This window comes from Chrysochloris asiatica, unplaced genomic scaffold (assembly GCF_000296735.1).
Source record: "Chrysochloris asiatica unplaced genomic scaffold, ChrAsi1.0 scaffold00137, whole genome shotgun sequence".
NCBI classification, from domain to species: domain Eukaryota; kingdom Metazoa; phylum Chordata; class Mammalia; order Afrosoricida; family Chrysochloridae; genus Chrysochloris; species Chrysochloris asiatica.
The window spans coordinates 8410798-8434479 of record NW_006408655.1 but is presented as its reverse complement, the minus strand read 5'-3'; the positions used below and the strand labels follow the sequence as shown (position 1 = coordinate 8434479).

The following is a 23682-nucleotide window of genomic DNA, read 5'->3' as shown; positions in this document are numbered from 1 at the left end:
CTAAAGCAAAATATTTTTTTTATGAGTTTATACTGGCCTTCTCAATTAGTCAAGGAGACCTGGTGGTACAGTGGGTTAAATGTTGGGCTGCTAACAGAAAGTTCAAAAGATGAGATCATGTAGTCCATTTCTAGTAAAGATTTACTGCTTCAGGAATACTATGGAACTGTTCTACTCTGTCCTATGGATTGGCTGTGAATCAGAATCCATAGGGCAGGGGGTCCCAACTAGTCTATTTTAATCAAGTGAATAAACTTTATGTGATAGTAAGTAACTTAATCCATTTTGTAGTTCATAACATGCTTAAGGTAATAAAATAACATTAAAAAAATACAATTCATATAGCTACAGCAATATATAAGGAGCTCTGGTAGTGTAGTGGTTATGAATTGGGCTGCGAACCACAAGGTCAGCAGTTTGAAACTACCAGCTGCTCCACGGGAGAAAGATGAGGCTTTCTGCTCCCGTAAAGATTTACAACCTCGGAAACCCTGTACAGGGTTACTATGAGTCGGAACCGACTCCACGGCACACAGCCACCACAGCAACATATAGGACCACTACGCTTTCATTACAAACAGTTCAATGAATGTTGCAAATACCTTCATTTCAAGGATCTTAATAAGTTGGTCCAATCCTTGATTGTCTCTTAACATTGCTCTGGACTCTTTATCATTAGTGATAACACCTAAGGTTTTGAGGGCCAGCAACTGAATGATTGGATATTCTGACTTCAGAAGCTCTAATATAGGAGGGACTGCATTTAGCTCTTGAAGTGTGGCTCGACACTGGAAATCCTGCAATGAAATACAAATGACCAAAAAAGTATATTTTAGGCAAAATGCACTCTCAACAATAGACATATTCTACAGTTTTGAACAATGAGTTATGATTTCCCTAGTAAATAATTCTACTCTAGAATACTCCATCAAATGTGCTCAGTTGCCAAGGTTATATTAGTAGATCAAACCTTGTTCAATATGAACATTTAGATTTCCCGTTTCAGAAAAAGTAAATTTTAGCTAGTATACTACTCCCATTTTAATTTTCACACCATTCTACTGTTTTAAAAAAAGATGTATGTTTCTGAACTGTCCTTTCTTGTTTTTAAGTGCCGTGGAGTGCATTCCAACTCATAGTGGTCCTGTATAGGGCTTCAAGGAGTGTCTGGTGAGTAGAACCACTGAACTTGTGGTTCAAACTGACCTTGCAGGATATCACATTAACCAGCAGTGCCACTCCAGGACATCCCTTACATGAAGAAAATTACTTATAAAACATAAAAATTGAAAGGTATTAGCACTAAAAGTCCATTATTTTCTCTGAATGACAAATACTATCATGTAAGTACCAAGATTTCAGGACCTACATTTCCTGATGGGGCACAACCTAAAATGAAGAGAAACTGCTGCAAACAGCAATTAATAAAAAGTACAAAGGAATGTATGAAGTGTGAATCTAGGAAAATTGGGAGTGGCCAAAATGAAATGGAACACATAAAGAGCAATAGCTTAGGCATTAATGAGCTGAAATGGACTGGGATTAGTTATTTTGAATACGACAGTCTATGGTTTACTAAGCCGGATCAACAAATTCAAGAGGAATGATACTGCTTTCATCGTCAAAAAGAATATTTTAAGATCTATTTGAACTACAACACTTTCTCACATAGAATAACATGTTTACAAGGAAAACTAGTTAATATCTATTATTCAAATTTATATACCAACCACCAAAGCCAGTGATGATGAGATTGAAGGATTCTACTAACTTCTTCACATGTAATCAAGATGCATTGATAATTACTGGCAATTGGAATGCAAAGATTGGAACAGAGAGGAAGGGTCAGTAGTTGAAAAACAAGGTCTAGGTGATAGAAATGATGCTTGCGGTAACATTACAGAATTTTGCAAGACCAATGACTTAATTCATTGCAAATTCCTTTTTAAAAAAACCAAAACACATAAAAGGTGACTATACATCTGGAGCTTACCAGACAAAATACACAGAAATCAAACTGACTCATCTGTGGGAAGAGATGATGGAAAAGCTTAATATCATCAGCTAAAACAAGGCCAGGTACAGACTGTGGAACAGACCATCAATTGCTCATATGCAAGTTTAGGCTGAAGCTGAATGAAAACAAATCCATGAGAGACAAAATATATCCCGCCTGAATTTAAAGATCATCTCAAGAACACATTTGACGTATTAGGCAATAACCATCAAAGACAAGAAGAGTTGTGGTGACATTAAGATAATCATACTGGAAGAAAGCAAAGGGTCATTAAAAAGTTAGGAAAGAAAAGACCAAAATAGATGTTAGAAGAGACTGAAACTTGCTCTTGAGACTAGAGAAGCTAAAGTGATTGGAAGAACTGAGCAAGTAAAAGTCCTGAACAGAAAACTTCAAAGGGCAGCTTGAGAAGACAGAAGTAGTACAATTAAATATGCAAAAGTCCTGGAATTTGAAAGCCAAAAGGGACAAATACACTAAGCATTTCTCAAGCTAAAAGAACAGAAGGAAAAATTCAAGACTTGACTTAAATACTGAAGGATTCTCTGGGCAAAATATTGATTGCTGCAGAAAGCATGAAAGGAAGATAGAAGGAATACATAGAGTCACTCTACCAAAAAGAAATGGTTGATGTTCAAACATTTCTAGAGGTACCATATGATCAAGAATCAATGGTATTGAAGTAAGAAGTCAAAGCAGTACTAAAGGCATTGGCAAAAAATCAGGCTCCTGGAATTGATGTAATAGAAATGAAAATCTTTCAACAAACTAATACAGCATTGGAAGCACTTACTCATCAATTCCACGAAATTTGGAAGACAGTTACCTGGCCAACTGACTCGAAGAGATCCATATCTGTGTCAATTCCAAAGAGAAACGACCTAATAGAATGAGGAACTCATCAAATAATATCATTAATACCATATGCAAGTAAAATTTTGCTGAACAAAATTAGAAAATGGTTTGAACAGTACATTGGCAGGGAACTGCCAGAACTTCATGCCAGATTCAGAAGAGGATGTGGAACTGGGTATATCATTGCTTATATCAGATGGATCTTGGCTGAAATCAGAGATGATCAGAAAGATGTTTACTTGTGCTTTATTGACTATGCAAGACTTTGAAATCTGTGTGGATCATGACAAGTTATGGATAAAATGGGTATTTAAGAAAACATGATTGTGTGTATGAGGAACATGTACATAGACCAAGAGGCAGTTATTGGAAAGAAACAACGATACAGAATGGTTTAAAATCAGAAAAAGTGTGGACCATGGTTGTATCCTTTCACCATACATATTAAATCTGTATGCTGAGCAAGTGATCTGAGAAACTGGATTAAAAGAAGAATGTGGCATCAGGATTAGAGGAAGACTCATTAACAACATGCGATATGCAGATGATAAAACCTTGTTTGCTTAAAGTGAAGAGGACTTAAAATACTTACTGATGAAAATCAAAGATCACAGCCTTCAGTACGGAACTCACCTCAATGCAAAGAAAATAAAAATCCTTACAACTGAACCAATAAATAACATCATGACAAACAGAGAGAAGATTGATAGTACTGAAGACTACATTTTACTTGGATCCACAATCAACACTCATGGAAGCAGTAGTCATGAAATCAAATGACACATTACATTAAGTAAATCTTCTGCAAAAGACCTCTTTAAAGTGCTGAAGAGCAAAGGTATCACTTTGGGGACTAAGGCACACCTGACCCAATCCATGGTATTTCCAATAGCCTCATATACATATGAAAATTAGACAATGAATATGGAAGACCACAGAATAATTGAGGCATTTGAATTATGGTGTTAGAGAAGAATATTAAAAGTATCATGGGCTGCTAGAAGAACAACCAAATCTATATTGGGAGGAGTACAGCTAGAATGCTCCTTAGAAGCCAGAGTGATCTGTCTGTCATAATTCAGACAAGTCATTAGGAGGGATCAGTCCCTGGATATGGATTTCATGCTTGGTAAAGTGGAGGGTCAGTAAAAAAGAGGAAGATCCCCAAGGAGATGATTTCATATAGTGGCAGCAGCAATGGACTCAAGTGTAACAATTGTGACATAGGACCAGGCAGTGTTTGACTCTGTTGTGCATATAGGGTCACTATGAGTTGCAACCAACTCGACGGCACCTAACAACAACAAGTACCTAGTAGAACAGATTAGTCCCAAAGAGTGAGTTTTTAAAAGCTTTTTCTTTCTTTTTTTAATATGTGAAAATCAATTCTATAATCTGCTTTTTTGAAAACTCATTTAAAAAAATCTCTTACCTGTACCAAGTTGTAAATGCATTCAATAGAATTCTTCTTTACATCAGGATCTGGGCTACTCAGTAGTCTGATGAGTGGCTCTAATCCGCCATGTTCAAATATTTGCACTTTACTGGTATATTCTGCTGACATGTTTGCTAAACAAAGACTAGCAAACTCATGGATAACTACTTCTTCTGTACAGCAAAAATAAACAACACAAGTATGCTAAATGCTTATTCAATCATTACTTTAAAACACGCTTTGGAAACCAAAGATCTGCAAATCTTATCTTGGTTAGAGACCACCTTTTTAAAATAAAGTCAACATTGAACTGTAGTTTGAGAGATGTTTTTAATGACAGTTCACAATTCCTATTTTATAATTATTTTCAAATAGTAATTTAATCAAATGTAAAAATACACCAGTGCTATTTTTGGGGGGGCAGTGGGAACAGATGTAGAATGCAAAGTTACCTTCTGGAGCAAGTTGAGCAATAACAGAATTCATGACATCTAACTCTCTTAACAACTTTTTAACATCATCTACAAAAGAAACAGAACACTGATACTTAGTATTAATAATAATGGCATTGTCTATTAATTAGTTCCTTGTAGAATAGGTAGTTTCATGATTCTACATATAGGTCAACTGTGGCTCAAAATCACAAAGTAAGTAAGTGTGGGGTCAGGTTTCATGCCCAAGACTGTCTGCAGACAGACTCCAACTTGCACTCCTTGTTCACTGAGCTATATACTATGGTCCAGTGTCAGTAGAAACCCAAAACTCACCGCAGTTATCTGATTCTGACTCTGATCAACCCTGTAAGACACAGAAGAACTGTCCCATAGGGTTTCAATGGCCATTAATCTTTACAGAAGTTGACTGCCACATCTTTCTTCCCTGGAGCAGCTGGTGGGTTCGAATCACCTATCTTTTGGTTAGCAGATGCATGTTTTAACTACTGTGCCACTGGGCTTCCTATCACTCAAAAAGATACGTAACATAAAAGTATAAAATGTTCCGAGAACACACGTCAGTAAAGCTGAGTTACTATGTCCTCTCGGGTCCCTATGAATTGGAATCCACCCAATGGCACTTAACAACACTGAAGTAAGTTTGTTAATAAGTAGTTTTTGTTGTTTATATAGGGTTGGTATTTTAAATAGTTGTTGTATATAACACTTGTACAGAATGCAAATATGAATTATCCCAGCCTATTTTAATTACTACATTTTGACAGTTTACATTTCATTTAATTATTCAGAAATGCCTAAAATGCTTTGAGATAAGTACACTGACTTTTAAAAATGTTCACTTTTATGTGTATTTGCCTAGTTAAAGCTAGACAAGTATGCCACTACTCCTTTCCTGTCATCCTAGCCTTCTTTTGAGAAATGGTCATTGATACTCTGTGAGGTCTGCAGTTTTTCTTCTTGGACAATTATCGTCATCTGTAGGTCAAAATCAGCATCATCAGAATTCTGGAAAACTTCACTTTGCAGCAGCTGAACAGCAGATGGTCCCTAGATGAATTCTTCCTCATTAACTGCTGGATATATTTGGATTTTACTAGATAAGCTTTCCTGAGGGACACAGGGCTATGGCTGATTCTCAAACTGTCAACATTTCAGCTCTCTCTTTTTCTATTCAAAATGGCTAAAAGAGATCCAGCAAAATTATATCTAGCTATGTGCAACACTGTAGGATAACTGCTGGACTGAAAGGCTGGTTTGAACCACAAGGTCAGAGGTGTATACTCACCAATTGCTCCTTAGAAAGTCTTTACTGTGTTACTGTGAGTCACAACCGACTATATGACATTTAACAACAACAAATGCATATGTGAAGACTCTCTGGTGGCACTGTGGGTTAGGTGATGGGATCTAACTGCAAGGTAAGCAATTCAAATCCACCAGCTGCTCCTCGGGAAAAAGATGAGGCTGTCTATTTCTGTAAAAATTTAGTCTTGGAAACGTTATGGAAGGCCACCAGGAGTAAAAACGGACTCAAGGACAATGGGTTTTTCTTTAATGCATTTGAGAGTAGGTTTGATGTGTCAAAGAATAATCAGACTTCAGAGAGTATACCTTCCCAAGTGGAGAACATAAATTCTCCACAGGTTAAGAGTAGCTTTGAAAGAGCCAAGGCAAGATGGCGGAGTAGATAGATGCACTGAGCCAATCTTCTGCAACAAAGACATGGGAGAAGGACTAAAACACATACAGATGGTGATCCTGGGACCCAGAGCATCAGGGGATAAGACAGACAGGTGAACTGAGTGCTGACTGGAAGAGGAAAATGAACAGGAATAACCAGAGAGAAGAAAAACAGGTGTACTGTGGGCTGATGTGGAGCATTGTGGCCATCTTGGGCTTTGGGGAGCAACTGTCAATACAGCAGCCTGCAGGCACAGCACACGACTTGAGGTTGATGGCAATGGGATACGGTTCTCCCTGTTTCCCATGCTCTCCTGATGGTTGGGGCCAGTCCCACCCTCACTAACTTAGTGGCCAGTGGTACGTACCCCTCTTGCACAGCCTCTGCTCTGCCTAGGGTTGGGTGACAGCATAGTGGCCCTGCTTTTGGAGGCGTGTGAACCTACTCTAAACCATGTTACACAAACAGTGAACAGAGAACTAACTGCATTCACACTTTGTCACTACCACCTCCAACAGGAGACAGGTAGTAAGTGCCTGAGAACACACCAATATACAATCATCAATCAAGTATGAATATGACATCACAATATTTCTGAGGAAACATACAATTTCAGATTACACGAAGAAACAAGATAGAGTGCTTCAGACAAGTGACCAAAGTACAGAGTCAGAAAAAATAATACCAGAAATGGTATCAGAACTACCTGATAAGGAATTTAAAAGAATGCTAGCAAGGCAGCTTCAACAGCTTGAAAGAATAATCAAGAAAACTGCAGGTGAGATCCAGGAAAACATGGACACAACTTTAGAAGAATTCAGGAAACAAATTGACAAATGAAAACAATGTAGAACCACACAAAAACAGCAATTAGAAAACCAGGAAATTGACACCAAGACTTCAGAAATAGATAACACACTGAAAGGATAAAGAAGTAGATTTGAAGCAATGGAAGGCTGAATTACTGAACTTCAAGAAAAATCTTTCAGTAGTCATCTGCTAAAGGAACAATCAGGAAAAGGGACAAGAAAATCCAAAGAAAGCCTAAAATTTATCTGGAACACTATCAAGAGGAATAATTTACTGTTGAACAGAGAACTAACAATAGCAGACAAGAACCTGAGACTATTATATGTGACAATATCGCCTGGACTGCACCCAGATATAGAAGTATTCAAAGTAAAGCAGACCTACAAGACTGAAAACCGAGAACCAGATGCAATAACAAAACCATGAAGTAGAAAAAGGGAACGATGTAGTTACAGAACTTTCAAATGAAGAGGAAATCAAGTAGATTTCAAGAAGGAAATGGAAAAGAAAAATAAACAAACCCGAAAACTAGACAAAACCTTACTCCTAGCCCTAAGGGGAAAAAAAAAGAAAGGAAATATAACAGCTTTGTTATGATACTCAGCTCCTTCCAAGTGTTCTGGAGAACCTGACAAAGGTGCACACTCCAGGAAAACGGATTATTGCTCTATTCTCACTTTTGAGTCTAGTTTGTTTTGCAGTTGGAATGGTGCCCGTGAAGGCCACACTAGTCTTTTTCTTCTTCTTTTTTTTTAATGTTTGAAGAAAAATATTTCTGGGATTTTAGTTCTTCAAGTCCATTTCCAAGGGGTTATACAAAATAACCTTTCACGTACTTGAAAAGTTTTAGCTACAACACTGACCAAGAAGATTTATGTTTTGCACCCACTCTGCTCCTCATTTGTTTGTACAATCCACTCCCACTGGGAGAGGCCAAATCAAAGCATTGCTATGTGCAGCATCAGGTGGCACGACACCTCGGTCAGCCAAAGCAAGTTAAAGTTTCCATCAGAGGAGTGCTCCATGGCATGAAATTGTTCTCTAAATCTCAATCAAGCCCAAATGGTAAGTGGTGTTCACAACAGATTTAATAGCTCTATCAATGAAACCATTTTTTCATAGCTCAATAGATGATTCCGATAAACTGGCATCTCTTGTAAATTGCTGGTGCAGTTGATTGATTTGTGATTCTACTTTTGGACACCAGATTATTCACAAGACATGTCTTTTCTTGAGGTCAAATCAGCAAAAATAATGGACAAGCTGCTACTTCTATCATTTTAAACACTGTATTGATCTCTGTCCCATTTCTTTCTCAACAGAGAGAACCCTCAGGTTTGGCAACTGAACAGAAACTCTGATTTGTGATTGGGCCATATTATTTTTGCTGATGTTACACCTGATGCCACCTTCATTTCCTGGGGCACCTTCATGCAATCTGTTTTCACTTCATTCTTATTTATAAGTATTTAGTTACATGACTGCTGGCTTTACATAATCTGCATCCACTTTTTGCAAAGATGGCAAACACTTCAAATTGCTTTAAGTAATGTAAGGTCTGGGTTTCAAAGGCTACTTCTCCTGCTATTCTCCTCACAGGATCCTGATGAATTATCTGTGTAGCTAACTTCATTTCTGAGTCTTTGTTGTTATGTGGCCTTACTGAACTAAATACCACATGTTAAGTGCCGTCGAGTCGATTCCAATGCATAGCGACCCAGTCAGTACAGGGTTTCCAAGGAGCAGCTGGTGAGCTTGAACCACTGACCATGAAGTTCAAATGACTTTGCAGTCTGACGCATTAGCCCACAGACATACACCAGGACTCCTAAATACCACATTGTTGTTGTTAAGTGCCATTGAGCCAAGTTCCGACCCATAACAACCCTATATAGGGTTTCCGAGGAGCAGCTGGTGAGCTTGAACCATCAACCTTGCAGTTCAAACAGCTTTGCAGTCTGGTGCATTAACCCACAGTGCCACACCAGGACTCCAAATACCACACAGCAGATGAAAAAACAATGCAGCTCCATTTTGACAAAGGTCTAAGAAAGGCATTTAAATACCTGTCTTGAATGCCCCAGGCTTAGCAGAAGCATGCAACTCTATCTCTCTAGTAAAATAAAAAAACATTTGTAAAGAGCAAAATTTGATTTGCAATTGCAAAAAGGAAAGATGGCTCTCACGGGAATCCTTTTAGCATTTGGAATTCTGCCAGAAGATGAGATTCATCCACTGCAGGCATAGTGATATTCCTGACTGCGTGAAAACCACATTTCTAAAGAAGAATCGCGTATTTTAAGAAGACTGTCCAAGGATATAACTGTATGGCTGCAGAGGTACAGTGACATTTTAATCCGGAAATAGGATTTTTCATTGAGATCAAATAGCTGGTTTTCAAAATAATTTTGCTCATATTATTTCTCAACTTTTCTTTGGCACGTATGAAAAGTGAAGAAGCAATTGCTGGTCATGTGTTGATTCTACTAACAAAAGAAAAACCTCACAGGCAGTTAGGGATGCTCGTTTTCTAGCTGCATCATCGGATACTTCAAATAGAAAATAATGTCAAGCTAATTCCAAAAATAGGTTTAATTTTTCATCCAATTTGCGGAATCAAAAGAAAGCTTTTAGAAATTAATTCACCAAATCTGAGATTCGTATACTCAGTAGAAACCTGGAAGGCCGCATAAAGGAGGTCGTGTTTCTGCTCTGTGTCCTTAGCTCTATGACTGAATACCTGAAGTCTCCTTCCAGCATTCTTTATTAACACAAAAGTAGTTTAAATAAAATGAACACAAGCCCCTTTAAGTTAAAATTTGAAGAAAGAGAATGCATTACATGAGACTATTTTTAAAAGCTGATACTTACTATTTGAAGCCAGGATTCCAAATACCATAGTAGCATTTCTTCTTACAATTTTGTCTTCATGGGTGAGCAGTTTAGTTAAAGGTTCCACAGCTCCAAGTTCAAGGAGGGTTGCTTTATTTTCCTCACCTGACATCACAGGAAAATTAAATCATACCTGGTTATCATTTATCTCACCAAAAGTCTTCTTGGCATCATTCTGCCTCTGTGTTTGCCTTCCTATTCCACAGCCATTTCCTTTCCATGCAGACAGGTACCGTGTTTACAGTCTTCTCACCTATCCTCAGTGGCTAGCACACTGCAGCCATGTAGTAAGGTATTCCATAAATACTTATTACCTACATAGTTTATTCACTATAGAAGTAATTAACAGATATAATCCCTCTTCAAGGTAAAAATGGGTGTAGTAAGTGTGATGACACTCATTTTCAACCCAGCAGTATACACACACACACACACACACTAGTGTGGCACTGTATGATAAGTGATGAATGGCTAACCACAAGGTTGGCAGTGCAAACCCACTAGCTACTCCTTGGAAATCCTATACAGGATCGCTATGAGTTGCAACCTAGTCAATAGCACTTAACAACAACAACAATAATAACCACACACACACACACATATATATATAAATGGAGTTCTGGTATGGCACTGTATTATAATATTATAATGCACTGCTCTGCAAGGTCAGTTTGATCTGCAAGGTTGGCAGTTCAAACTCACCAGCTGATCCTAAGGAAACCCTACACAGGGTCGCTATGAGTCAGAACAGACTTGATGGCACTTAACAACAACATCATCATATATATGCATATATACCACCATTCGTCTGCCAATTTGTTGTACTGTGGTGGCTTCTGTGTTGCTGTGATTCTGAAAGCTATGCCATGGGTATTTTAAATATCATCAGGATAAACCATGGTTGACAGGTTTCAGCTGAGCTTCCAGATGAAGACAAACTAGGAAGAAGGAGAGACAGACTACTTTTGAATATTTAGACACTGAAAGCGTTATAAGTAGCAGCAGAACACTGTCAGCACCAGAATACTGAATATTGACATATGATAAAGTGTTTCAGGATATTGTCACAGATAGTGCCTGTAGATGAGCTCCTCAGGTTGGGAAGCACTCAAAATACGACAGGGGAAGAGCTCCTCCTCAAAGTAGAGTTGACGCTAATGATACAAACAGAATAAAGCTTTTGGGACTGTCATTTGCTGATGGGGCACATCTAAAAATGAAGAGAAACAGCTGTAAACATCCATTAATAATCAAAACATGGAATATACGAAGTATGAATCCAGGAAAATTGGAAATAGTCAAAAATTAAATGGAACACATAAACTCTGATATCCTATAAATTAGTAAGCTGAAATGGACTAGTATTGGCCATTTTGAATTTGACAATCACATGATTTACTATACCAGGAATAACAAAATGAAGAGGGATGGCGTCACATTCATCATTAAAAAGAACATCAAGATGTGTCTTGAAGTACAATGCTTGTAGGATGCTACACCTATAAGAAAGACCAGTTATTACTACTATTGTTCAAATTCATGCACCAACCACTAAAGGCAGTGAAGATGAAATAGAAGAATTCTACCAATTGCAAGTCTGGAATTGTTCAAGCATGCAATGAAGATGTATTGATAATTACTGATGATTGTAATGCAAAGTTGGAAACAAAGAGGAAGGATCAGTCCTTGGAAAATATGACCTTGGAAATAGAAACTATGTTGTTATTGCTAATGGAACAAATTACCACAAACTCAATGGCTTAAAACACCACAAATTTATGATTTAAGGTTCTAGAAGTCAGAAGGAAAAAACTGTTCTCAATAGGCAAGACTCAAAGTATTGGAAAGACGATGTTTCCTCTGAAAGCTCTAAGGAAAAATCAATTTTCTTGTCTCTTCCAGTAAGCGCTCACTGTCTCATAACTCCTTCCATCTCAAAGCCAGTAACTGTATCACTCCAACCTTTGCTTCCCCCATCACATCTCCTTCCCTTTCCCGCCTCTCTCATTTACTTCTAAGAATTCCTGTGATACATTGATCCCACCTAGAAAATCTGTGATAATCTTCCCATCTCAGGGTCATCTGATCAGCTTACTTCCATCTGGAAACTTAATTTCACCTAGCCGTGACATATGAGGGAAATATAAATTAAAAGACAATGAATTTTTCCATGAATTTTTGAAACCCTCTTGTATAACACATTCACAGTTTCCAGATATTAGGATGAGACATCTTTGCCCTTTCCCATATTAAAAAAAAAAGACAAATAAGCAAAAAAACCTTCAGGTCCTGCTCTTGGGCTGAGTATCTGTGCACATGTGTGGCAGAAGAACCCACCAGTGGTGAGGGTGCGGGTTGACTACTCGCTCAGGCTCCCCCTCTAGCCACCAGAATGGAGGTGGGCAAATAGTGAGCATGCCAATGACCAGATACCAAAAACAAAATCAAAAAAAGAAAAGAAAAGAAAATCAGAACAAAGCAAAACTGACAAAATGTATTGTCCACCTTCGCTCCAAGGTTCCCGTGGTGTTTCTGTTCCCCAGTTTGGTCTTGTCGTTTGGTCTCACCCAAGATGTTGGCTCCGGGCCTCCGAGCCCAGCCCGGCAGATTCAAAAGTACACAATTTTTTACTTCAGCTTCAAGTTCCACAATCTATAAGCCTTCAAACCTTCAAAATATTCCTATCTCTGTGGTTCTGCGTTTGGAGCTCTGCCCTGGATCTGCTTTGCCTGGTATTCTGTGGTATTGCTGACGGTGAACTTTACTGCACCTCCACCCTAGCCGCCATAAGCCCCGCCTCTCGGATGAGACATCTTTGGAAGCAATTATTTTGCCTATCAGCATGATAAAATACTGTGATTTGAGTTTCAAATGTTAAACTAATCTTGTAATGTGGGTATAAAGCATTTTTTGAATCAACTGCAAACACACTTTTTTTAGAATTTAAAAATCTATTTTTCATATGGCATGTTGACCTATAGCTTTCTCCCCTTGTAAAATCTTTGTCATTTTGGATCAAGGTAATGGTGGCTTTATAGAATGAATTGGGCAGTAATGTTTTTAATTTCCAGAAAACTGTATTTAGAATTTATATCAGTTATTCCTAAAATGTTTGGTAGAACTAAAATATTGGCCCTTCTGGATACTGTCCTTTTTCTGATGAGACAGTTTCCACTAAAATTTCAGTTTCCACCATATATACATATAGAAGAGTCCTGCTGTAGTGCTATGGGCTAATGCACAGTACCTGCAAAGTTGTTTGAACCACAAGGTTGGTGGTTCAAGCTCACTAGCCACTCCTTGGAAACCCTACATGGGTTTGCTATGGGTCAGAAATGACTCGATAGCACTTAACAACAACATCCATATAGAACAATTCAGGCTATTATTCTTTTTGGGGTGTGTGTCTTGCAATGAATATATGCACTTAATGCATATTGCCAAACGTGTTAGCATTAAATTCTTCATAATAGTCATATTATCCATTTAGTGCCTGTAGGATCTGTAGTGATATCCTCTCTCTCATTTCTGATACTGATAATTTGTTCTCTATCTCTCCCCTCTTGTCCCTGCTTGCCTCCCTTCCTCTTTTCTTCAAACCAATCTGGTTAGAGGTTATTGATCTTACTGACCTTTTTTAAAACAACTTTTGTTTCCACTATTTTTTTCCTTTTACTTGTTTTCTATGTCACTTAGTTATGCTGTTATATCCATATTAGTACCAAGTTTGGGTTTAATTTGCTTTCTTTTCTAGTTTTTTAAAGTGTAAACTAACGTCATTGATTTAAGACCTTTCTTCTATTCCAACAAAGACATTTATTTAGTGCAATGAATTTCTAAGTATTCTTTTAGCATCCTACAAATTTTTATTTTCATTCATTCAACATAATTGATAACTTCCTTTCAATTTCCTCTTGTCTCATGAATTATTTACAAGGGTGATATCTGCTTTTCAGCTATTTGATAACTGCTCAGTGTTCTCTGTATTATTGATTTCTAATTTGATTCTACTTTAGTTTAAGGAAATATTGTGCATGAATTAAATTATTGTAAATTTAAGAGTTGTTTTATGGTCCCAAATGTGGTCTATTTTGGCAAATGTTCCATATGGTTTTCAAAGAATGGGTACCCTGCTGTTGTTGACTGGAGCGTTCCATAAATATGAATTAAACTCACTTCACTGATAATGCTGTTCAAATCTTTATTTCTTACAGAATCCCTATGTACTTGTTTTTTCATTTTTGGTATTGAAATCTCCAACTATAATCATGTATGTCTATTGCTCCTTGCATTTCTAGTTTTATATATTTTGAAACTCTATTATTAGGTACATAAATGTTTAGGACTGTATTGGCTCTTGATTAGTTAAGTGGCTTATCATTATAAAAAGATCATTGTACCTCTGTTACTACTCTAGTCTGCTTTGTTTACTATTGATACAGCTGTTCCAGTTTTCTTCAGTTAGTGCTAGCATGATAACCACCACTCGCCTGTCAATTTGTGGTACTATGGTAGCTTGTGTGTTGTGATTCTGGAAGCTGGAAGCTATGTCACCAATATTTTACACACTAAAAGGGGCACCCATGGTGGACAGGTTTCAACAGAGCTTTCAAACTAAGACACACTAAGAAGAAGGAGAGGCAGATGACTTGTGAATGGTTCATCACTGAAACCTTATGAATAGCAGTGAAACACTGTCTGATATAGTGCTGGAAGATAAGGCCCTTAGGTTAGAAAGCACCAAAAACATCACTAGGAAAGATCTGCCTCCTCAAACTACAGTTAAGCTTAATGAAATGGATGGAGTAAAGCTTTTGAGATCTTCATTTTCTGATTGGGCACAACTCAAAATGAGAAAAAAACAGTTGCAAACATCCATTAATAATTGGAACATGAAATGTAGGAAGTACGAATCTAGGAAAATTGGAAGTTGTCAAAAGTTAAATGGAACACATAATAATCAATATCCTAGGCACTAGTGAGCTGAAAAGGGAGCACCGTGGCTCTCTAGATCCACTGGACTGTGGATCACAAGGTTGACTGTTCAAGGCCACCAGCTGCTCCCCAGAAGAAAGATGAGGCTTTCTGCTTCCACAAAAATGTACAGCTTCGCGAACCCTATATAGGGACTCTACGAGTTGGAACAGACTCAATGGCACATAGTAACAACAACAGTAAGTTGAAATGGAATGGTTTTGGCCATTTGGAATCAGACATAGTTTATTATGCCAAGAACAACAAATTGAAGAGAAATGGCATCATATTCAATGTCGAAAAGAGCTTTTAGGATGTATCTTGAAATGCAAGGCTGTCTGTGATAGAGTAACATCCACACACATACATGGACGACTAGTTAATATGACTATTATTCAAATTTATGTAACAACCACTAAAACCAGTGATGATGAAACTGAAGAATTCCACCATCCTCAGTCTAAAATTGATCAAACATGCAATCAAGATGCATTGATAGTTTCTGGTGACTGGAATGCAAAGGGGAAGGATTATTAGTTGGAAAATATGGCCTTGGTGATAGAAATTATGCTGGAGATCACACGATGCAGTGTTGCAGACCAATGACTTCTTCATTGCACATACTCTTTTTCAACAACATAAACTGAGACTATACACATGAACCTCACCAGATGAAATGCACAAGAATCAAACTGACTGTGTCTGTGGGAAGAAACAATGAGTTGAGAAACTCCATGTCACGAGCTCAAACAAGGCCAGGGACCAACTGTGGAACAGACAATCAATTGCTCACATACAAATTCTAGCTGAAGCTAAATAAAATGAAAACAAGTCCACAAGAACCAAAATATGACCTTAAATATATCTCACCTGAATTTAGATACCATCTCAAGAACAGATATGATGTCATCAGACACTAGTGACCAAAAACCAGAAGAGATGTGGAATGACATCAATAACATCATACAGGAAGAAACCAAAATGTCATTTAAAAGACAGGAAAGAAAGAGAAGTAAGAAATGAATGTCATTAAGGGATCTGAAACTTGCTCTAGTCTGTAAAGAAGCTAAAGAAACTAGAAGGAAAGAGGAAGTAAAAGAGCTAAACATAAAATTTCAAAGGACAGCTCAAGAAGACAAAGTCAAGTATTATAATAAAATGTGCAAAGATTTAGAGTTAGAAAACCAAAAGGGAAGAAAATGTTCAGCCTTTTTGAAGCTGTTAAAACTGAAGAAGAAATTCAAGCCTTGGTTTTAATATTGAAGGTTTCTATGGGAAAAATTCATTTTGCTGATGCAGCACAATTCAAAATGCAGCATCAATGGGCTCAAGCATGACAACTGTGAGGTTGGCCCAGGCCCGGACAGTATTTTGTTCTGTTGTACATAGGGTCGCTATGAGTCTGTACCAACTTGATGGCGCCTAACAGCATCAACAACAACATGGGCAAAATATTGAATAATGCATGAGCAATCAAAAGAAGATGGAAGGAATACACAAAGTCACTGTACCAGAAAGAATTGGCTGATGCTTAACCATTTCAAGAGGCAGAGTATGATTTAAGATGGATGGTATTGAAGAAAGAAGTCCAAGGGGGCATTGAAGGTACTGGTGAAAAACAAGGCTTCAGGAATTGATGAACACAATTGAAATCTTTCAACAAACTGATGCAGTTTGTTCATTCATCTATACCAAGAAATTTGCAAGATTATTCCCTGGCCAACCAATTGGAAGAGGTCTTTATCTGTGCCCATTCCAAAGAAAAGAGACCCAATGGAATGTGAAAATCATTAAATGATGTTATTAATATCACATGCAAGTGAAGTTTTATGGGCAAGAATTCAAAAACAGGTGAAGCGGTACAGCAACAGTAAGGGGTCAGAAATTCAAGCTGGATTCCGAAGAGGATCTAGGAATATCGTTACTGACATGAGCTGGATCTTGGCTGAAAGCAGAGAGTACCAGAAAGATGCTTACTTTTGCTTTATTGACTATACAAAGGCTTTCGACTGTGTGGATCATGACAAGCTACGGACAACATTGTGAAGAATGGGTACTCCAGGACACTTAATTGTGCTCATGAGAAAACTGTATAGGCCAGGAGGTAATCATTTGAATAGAACAAGGGGATACTGAATGGTTTAAAATCAGGAAAGGTGTGTGCCAGGGTTGCATCCTTTCACCATGCTTATTCAATCTGTATGCTAGCAAATAATCTGAAAAACTGGATTATATGAAGAAGAATATGGTATCAGATTAGAAGAAAACTCATTAACCACCTGCAATATGCAGACGATACAAACTTGTTTGCTGGAAGTGAAGAGGACTTACTGATGAAATACTTACTGATGAAGATCAAAGACTACAGTCTCCAATAAGGACTCCACCTCAGTGTAAAGAAAACAAAAGTCCTCACAACTGAATAATATATAGCATCGTGATAAAAGGAGAAAATAGTGACCTTATTTATCATCAATTTCATTTTGTTTGGATCCAAAATCAACACTCATGGAAGCAGCAGTCAAGAAACCAAACAACATACAGCACTGGGCAGATCTGCTACCCAAAAAAGCTCTTTACAGTGTTAAAGAGCAAAGATGTCAGTTTGAAGACTAAGGTGTGCCTGACCCAAACCATGGTATCGATAACATGTATGTTATCGCCTCATATGCATGCAAAAATTGGACAATGAATAAGGAAAATAGAAGAAATGATACATTTGAATTATGGTGTTGGTGAAGAATACCGAAAGTACCATGGACTGTCAGAAGAAGAAACAAATCTGTGTTGAAATCTTGGCTGAAAGCAGAGAGAGACGTATAGCCAGAATGCTCCTTAGAGACGAGAATGGTGAGACTTCATCTCTAGTTCTTTAGATATGTTGTTGGGAGGGACCAGTCCCTGGAGACAGACATCATGCTTAGTAAAGTGGAGGGTATGCGACAAAAAGGAAGATCACCAACAAGATGGATAGATACAGTGGCAGCAGCAATGGGCTCAAACATAACAACTACAAGGATGGTGCAGGGCCGGCAATGTTTTGTTCTGTTGTGCTCAATAACAGCAAATAACAACAAAACAGCATGGCATATCATTTTTCATTCTTTTAAGTTATATGTCTTCATATTTGAAGTAGTTATCTTATAGGCAGGATATAGACGGGTTTTGCTTTCAATAAACTATAACCACCTCTTTCTGTTGACTGAGGTATTTAAACCAGTTACATTTAATTTGACTACTGATCTAAGTTTAGGAGTTGTTGTTGTTGTTAAGTGCCATCGAGTCGGTTCCAACTCATAGCAACCCTGTATAAGGGTTTTCGAAGAGCAACCAGTGAGCTTGAACCACCGACCTTGCAGTTCAAACCAACCTTGCAGTCCAGCACATTAGCCTGTAGTGCCACAGTTTAAGAGTACACCTACCATTTTGCTATTTGTTTTTAATATCCCCATCTATTCTTTATTTCTTCTTTCTTCTTTATCTGCCTTAATTTGTATAATACACTTTATTTCCTTTACTGGCTTGTTGTTGTTGTTAAGTGTCGTCGAGCCGGTTTCGACCCATAGCGACCCTGTACAGGGTTTCCGAGGGTGTAAATCTTTACGGGAGTAGAAAGCCTCATGAGATATTAATTCTTGTTTTGTTATTTAGTAGTTATATTAGTGTTTATAGTATACATTCTTACCTTACCAAAGTCTATACTCAAATAAGAAATCAAACAACATATTGCATTGGGCAAATCTGCTACAAAAAAAAAAACATTTTTTTTTTTGGTAGCATATTTTTCCCCCTTTTTCCATTTTTCCCCTCTCTTGGTGTTTCAGAGTCTTGGTGGTGCATTGAGTTAAGCAAATTCCAATCCTTAAAGTGGGCAGTTCAAACCCATCAGCCACTCTGTGGGAGAAAGATGGGACTGTTTTGCTCCCATAAAGATTTACAGTTTTGGTAACCCTATGGAGAAGTTCAACCCTATCATATAGGATTGTGGGTTTGGGTTTGGTATGTTGGTGTTGCTATGGTCATACATTTAATTTTACATATGTTTTAGACCACACGTATATGATTATTATTTTTATTTAGTGAATTCTCATTTAAAGTGGTTTATATCATTTTAAAATGTCTTTTATGTCTCCGTTTATGGTGCTCTATCTGAAACCCTTTGTGTAATCCATATCTCCATCTGGTGTCATCTTCCTTCTGACTGAAGGACTTCCTTGATCACTTTCAGTTGTGTGGTTTTGCTGGTAATGAACTTTTCAGCTTGTGTATCAAAACTTACAGTTTTAATCAAAGCTGGAAAAAAATTTGGCTACTATTTCTTCAAATAGTTGTATTTCCTTTTTCTCTTTTTTCCTGGGATGCCAGTTACACATATGTTGTTGTTGTTGTGAAGTGCCAATGAGTTGGTTCCAACCCATAGCAATCCTGTACAAGGTTTCCAAGGAGTGACTGGTGAGTCTGAATGCTGATTTTGTGGTTCAAAGCGATTTGCAGTCTAGCGCATTAGCCCACAGCACCCCACCAGGACTCTACTATATGTTGGGGCACTTTAATTTCTCCCATTGCTCTGAAGCTCTGATCATTGTTCTTAAATTTTTTCTTTCAGAATACTTCTTTTTTTTTTTCTAATTTTTTGTTATTACCATACTATATATCCAAGTACATTAATTTTTCCTCTGCAATGTCTAAACTGCAGTTAATTCAAGCTCATGTATTTTTTTTTTTTTTCATCTCACACATTGAATTTTCATGTCTAGAAATCTTGGTTTTTTATGTTTTTGTTTTTTTTTTAGTATCTTCCATGTATTTACTTACTTTCTAGACATGTGGAATATGGCTGAATAACCGTTAAATGTGTTTGTCTGCTAATTCTATCATTTGTGTCTCTTCCGAATCAGTTTTGATTTACTGATTGATTTATCTCCTCATTGTGGCTTGTATTTTCCTGCTTCTTTTCATGGATGGTAATGTTTGATTGGGTGCCAGGCATAGGGAACTTTTCCTAGTTTGGCACTGGGTTTTTTTCACTCTTAAAACTTATTCTACAACATAGTTAAGTTACTTGGAAATAGAGATCCTTTCAAGCCTTGTCTTTTAGATTCATTTCGAGGTAACACAACAGTGCTCAAACTCAGTATAATTATTTCTCACTACAGCAGCAAAATTCCTGTGCGTATTCTACCCAATAAATACTCCATTTATCTTAAGGTTTTTCAGTAGGGCTAATGGAAATAGGGAGTTCTAGTATGACGCTGTAGGATAAGCACTGGACTGCTAACCACAAGGTTGGCAGTTCAAATCCACCAGGGTCGTTATGAGTCGTAACCGACAGCACTTAACAACACCAACAATGGAAACAGGCACTACTCCCAACCCTGTGTGAGCACCAGTCCTCCTGGTGGTTTGAGTTGTTCTCTCTACATCTGATCACTGCACAGTTGAATACCTGTGACCCTTTACAAATCTCCTGAATTCTCTCTAGCCAGCAAACACCACCCAAGAGTTCACCAGCCTTTGTACAGCTTTCCCCTCCCTGCATGTGACCCAGAAAGTCTCTAAACTCAACAAGATGGGACAATCAGATGGTTTATTCCTTTGTTTTCCGTCTCTCAGTGTTCACTGTACTATACTGACTGATGTCTACTGTCTTGCCAACTGTTATTTTGTCAGTTTTTGTTCCTTTGTTTTATATTTTCTCAAGCAGAAACTTAATCCTCATCCCTTACCTCACCTTGGCTAGGCAGCAAAGTCCCATTCTTTTATCTTTAAAAAATTTTTTCAAAAAAATACTGCTGGGACAAAACACTGGGCTTAAGTAATTTCTGTGTTGATATAATGTCAAATACATGTCTATTTCTTTGCCTCATATCATATAAAAAAGAACTGATTTATAACTAGGTTCCTGTGCATACAGAGAATTTCTAAAGCTGAATGGGACTCAAGTTTCAATAGATGCACAACCCAAAATTTCCCTGGGACTTGACCCAAGATTTCATACAAGCCACTCCTGAACCATACTTTCCAGAACAACTCTAGCTTTTATCTGGATACCCAATGAAGACTAGAAAGACTAAACAACTTGAATATTATGCCATTTGTTAACTGAACGTGTTGGTCTTTCCTGCAAGTTCTAATACAACATCCAAGGTACCATTTCTTTAAAAATCAAATTGTTCCCAACTAAATAAATATATCAAATTACACTAAATATATATATATATATAATCTCTTAAAGTATTCTCAATCAAAACGTAATATAAATCTCTGTCACCATTTTGAATAAGCTAAACTGTTCCGCTATGTTTGTAAATCCTCTATGAGGTATTGGCTGAGGTAGTGTTGGTCAGGTTTTTCCACTTAAAGTTATTCATTTTTCCCCATTTGTATATTGTACTATTTGGCAAGAAGTCACTATGTGCAGTATATACTGACAGTTGAGTCTAATTTATTACATTTACAATTTTTAAATAAACTATACTCTTTACCAAGTCTTAGTTTTACTGAAAAATGTGAAGATAGTACAAAGAGCTACTTTTTGTTTCTCCTACTAAGATCCTACATTAGTAAGTACATCTGTTACAATTAATTAATCAACATTGGTATATTACCATTAACTACAGCCCATAGTTTATTCACATTTCCTCAGTCTTAACCTAACAACCATTTTCTATCCTGGAATCCTATCCAGGTTCCCAAATTGCATTTAGTCGTCATGTCTCCTGAGGTTGCTCTTGCCTGAGACAGTTTCTCAGATTCTCGTTGCTTTTGATTACTGTTACAGTTACGGGAAGCCCTTAAATTGAGGTTATTGTTGTTGTTGTTATTATGTGCCGTAGAGTTGGTTCCAACTCATAGTGACCCTGTACAGGGTTTCTGAGGCTGTAAATCTTTACGGAAGCAGGACTGGGGTATCCAGATAATATATTTTTATCATGATTAAAGAGCCCTGGTGGTGATATGGGATAAGCACTGAACTGCTAGTTGCAAAGTAGGTAGTTTATACCCACCAACTTCTCCACAGGAGAAAGGTGAGGCTGTCTGCTCCCATAAAGATTTCCTCTCGGAAACCCTTGGGAGCAGTTCTACTCTCGCTTACAAGGTGTCTATGAGTCAGAACTAACTCAGTGGCAGGGAGTTATGGATCTTTGGGGAAAACACCCATGGCCAAAGTGCTATTTTAATCAATTCATATCAACAGTACATATGATTAAAATTATTGGTGACCTTGATCACTGGCTGAGGTAGTGTTGGTCAGGTTTTTCCACTGTAAAGTTATTCATTTCCCCCTATTTGCATATTGTACTATTTGTCAAGAAGTCACTAGGTGCAGTATAGACTTAAAGAGCTTTCTTCCAACTCTTAGAGGGTAGTGTTATTACATTACTTTGGTTAAGTGCAGTTGAGTCAGTTCTGACTCACAGTGACCCTGTATGGGATTTCCAAGGTGCAGCAGGTGGGTTTAAACTGCTGACCTTGTGGTAAGCAGTCTAGTGACACACCAGGATTCCTGAGGGTAGAGTATCTATATAATAAATTATTTTAAGTTCTATATGGGTGAGATTTGTTTGTTGTTTCCCATTTATTTATTCTGTTTATATCAAAATGAACTTGTGGGTATTTATTTTCTACTTTGAGTTAACCCAGTATTATTATTTAGTTGCTCAAATTGCTGTAGCTTGACTGTTAAAAGCTCTTTCGGTTTCTAAGACATTTACAGATTTTCAAACTACAGTAAAATCTTCAAAATGACTATCCTACTCAGAGGCTACATTACTCAATGTTAGCTGTTTAAGGAAATACTTTACTTCCTGGTGATTGTAATAATTCATCTGACAAGAAGTGAAGACTAGAGATAAAAGTATCTACTGTGTAGAAAAATATTTTAAGTAACTGCGGAGGGCAGCATAAAAGAGGAAGTCCTCAACGTGAGGCAGTGACACAGTAGCAAGAATGTGCTCAAGCATAACTGTGACGAGGCTGCAGGAGTCATGGTGTTTCATTCAGTTATGCATAGGGTCGCTATGAGTCAGAAGTGACTTAATAGCACTTAACAACAACAACAATGAAATAGAAAAACAGAAAGAACCACCCAGTTAGTCCCAGCAACTGACACAACAGTGATAAATAATAAAAGTGTTGTTCAAAGCATCCAGAATCTTCAGAGGTGGGAAATTTCCACTTGAAAGGACAAACAGACCAGCCTGGAGTGGCTGGAAGAACAGAACAGAAGATACTTCTTGAAAGAAAGACCAACAGAAAAAATACAAAGCAATATAGGCAGACCGACTGTTACTACAAGACATCAAGGCAAGTGGTCGGGTCCCCTCAGAGCAAACCCTCTTCCAAGACTAAGACTCAATGGGAATACACGCTCTGATTGGTGACCACGCTCGACACCGATAGGGGGAAGTGAGGGGAAAAACAGCAATGAAGCGGTGAGCTAAGCCCTACAACGTTCAATAGACTTCTGTGAACCTGGGTGAAGACCTGGTTGACCAGCAGTGTGGCAAGACCTGGGGACTCTTGGGCCCAGAGTCAGTGACATAGCCACAGAGGACTAGAG

At 37.7% G+C, this 23682-nt stretch overlaps 1 protein-coding gene across 1 annotated transcript in view; it reads right to left on the bottom strand.

Annotated features, from left to right (window-relative positions):
• The window catches only part of ARMC3 (armadillo repeat containing 3), a 154640-nt gene that overhangs the window by 110768 nt on the left and 20190 nt on the right, over positions 1-23682 (bottom strand). Inside the window, exons 4-7 of the mRNA XM_006869910.1 lie at positions 10125-10250; positions 4760-4828; positions 4305-4480; positions 603-797 (exon numbers count right to left, since the gene is read on the bottom strand). Coding sequence (XP_006869972.1) covers positions 603-797; positions 4305-4480; positions 4760-4828; positions 10125-10250 — 566 coding nt within the window. The remainder of the gene's footprint in view (positions 1-602; positions 798-4304; positions 4481-4759; positions 4829-10124; positions 10251-23682) is intronic.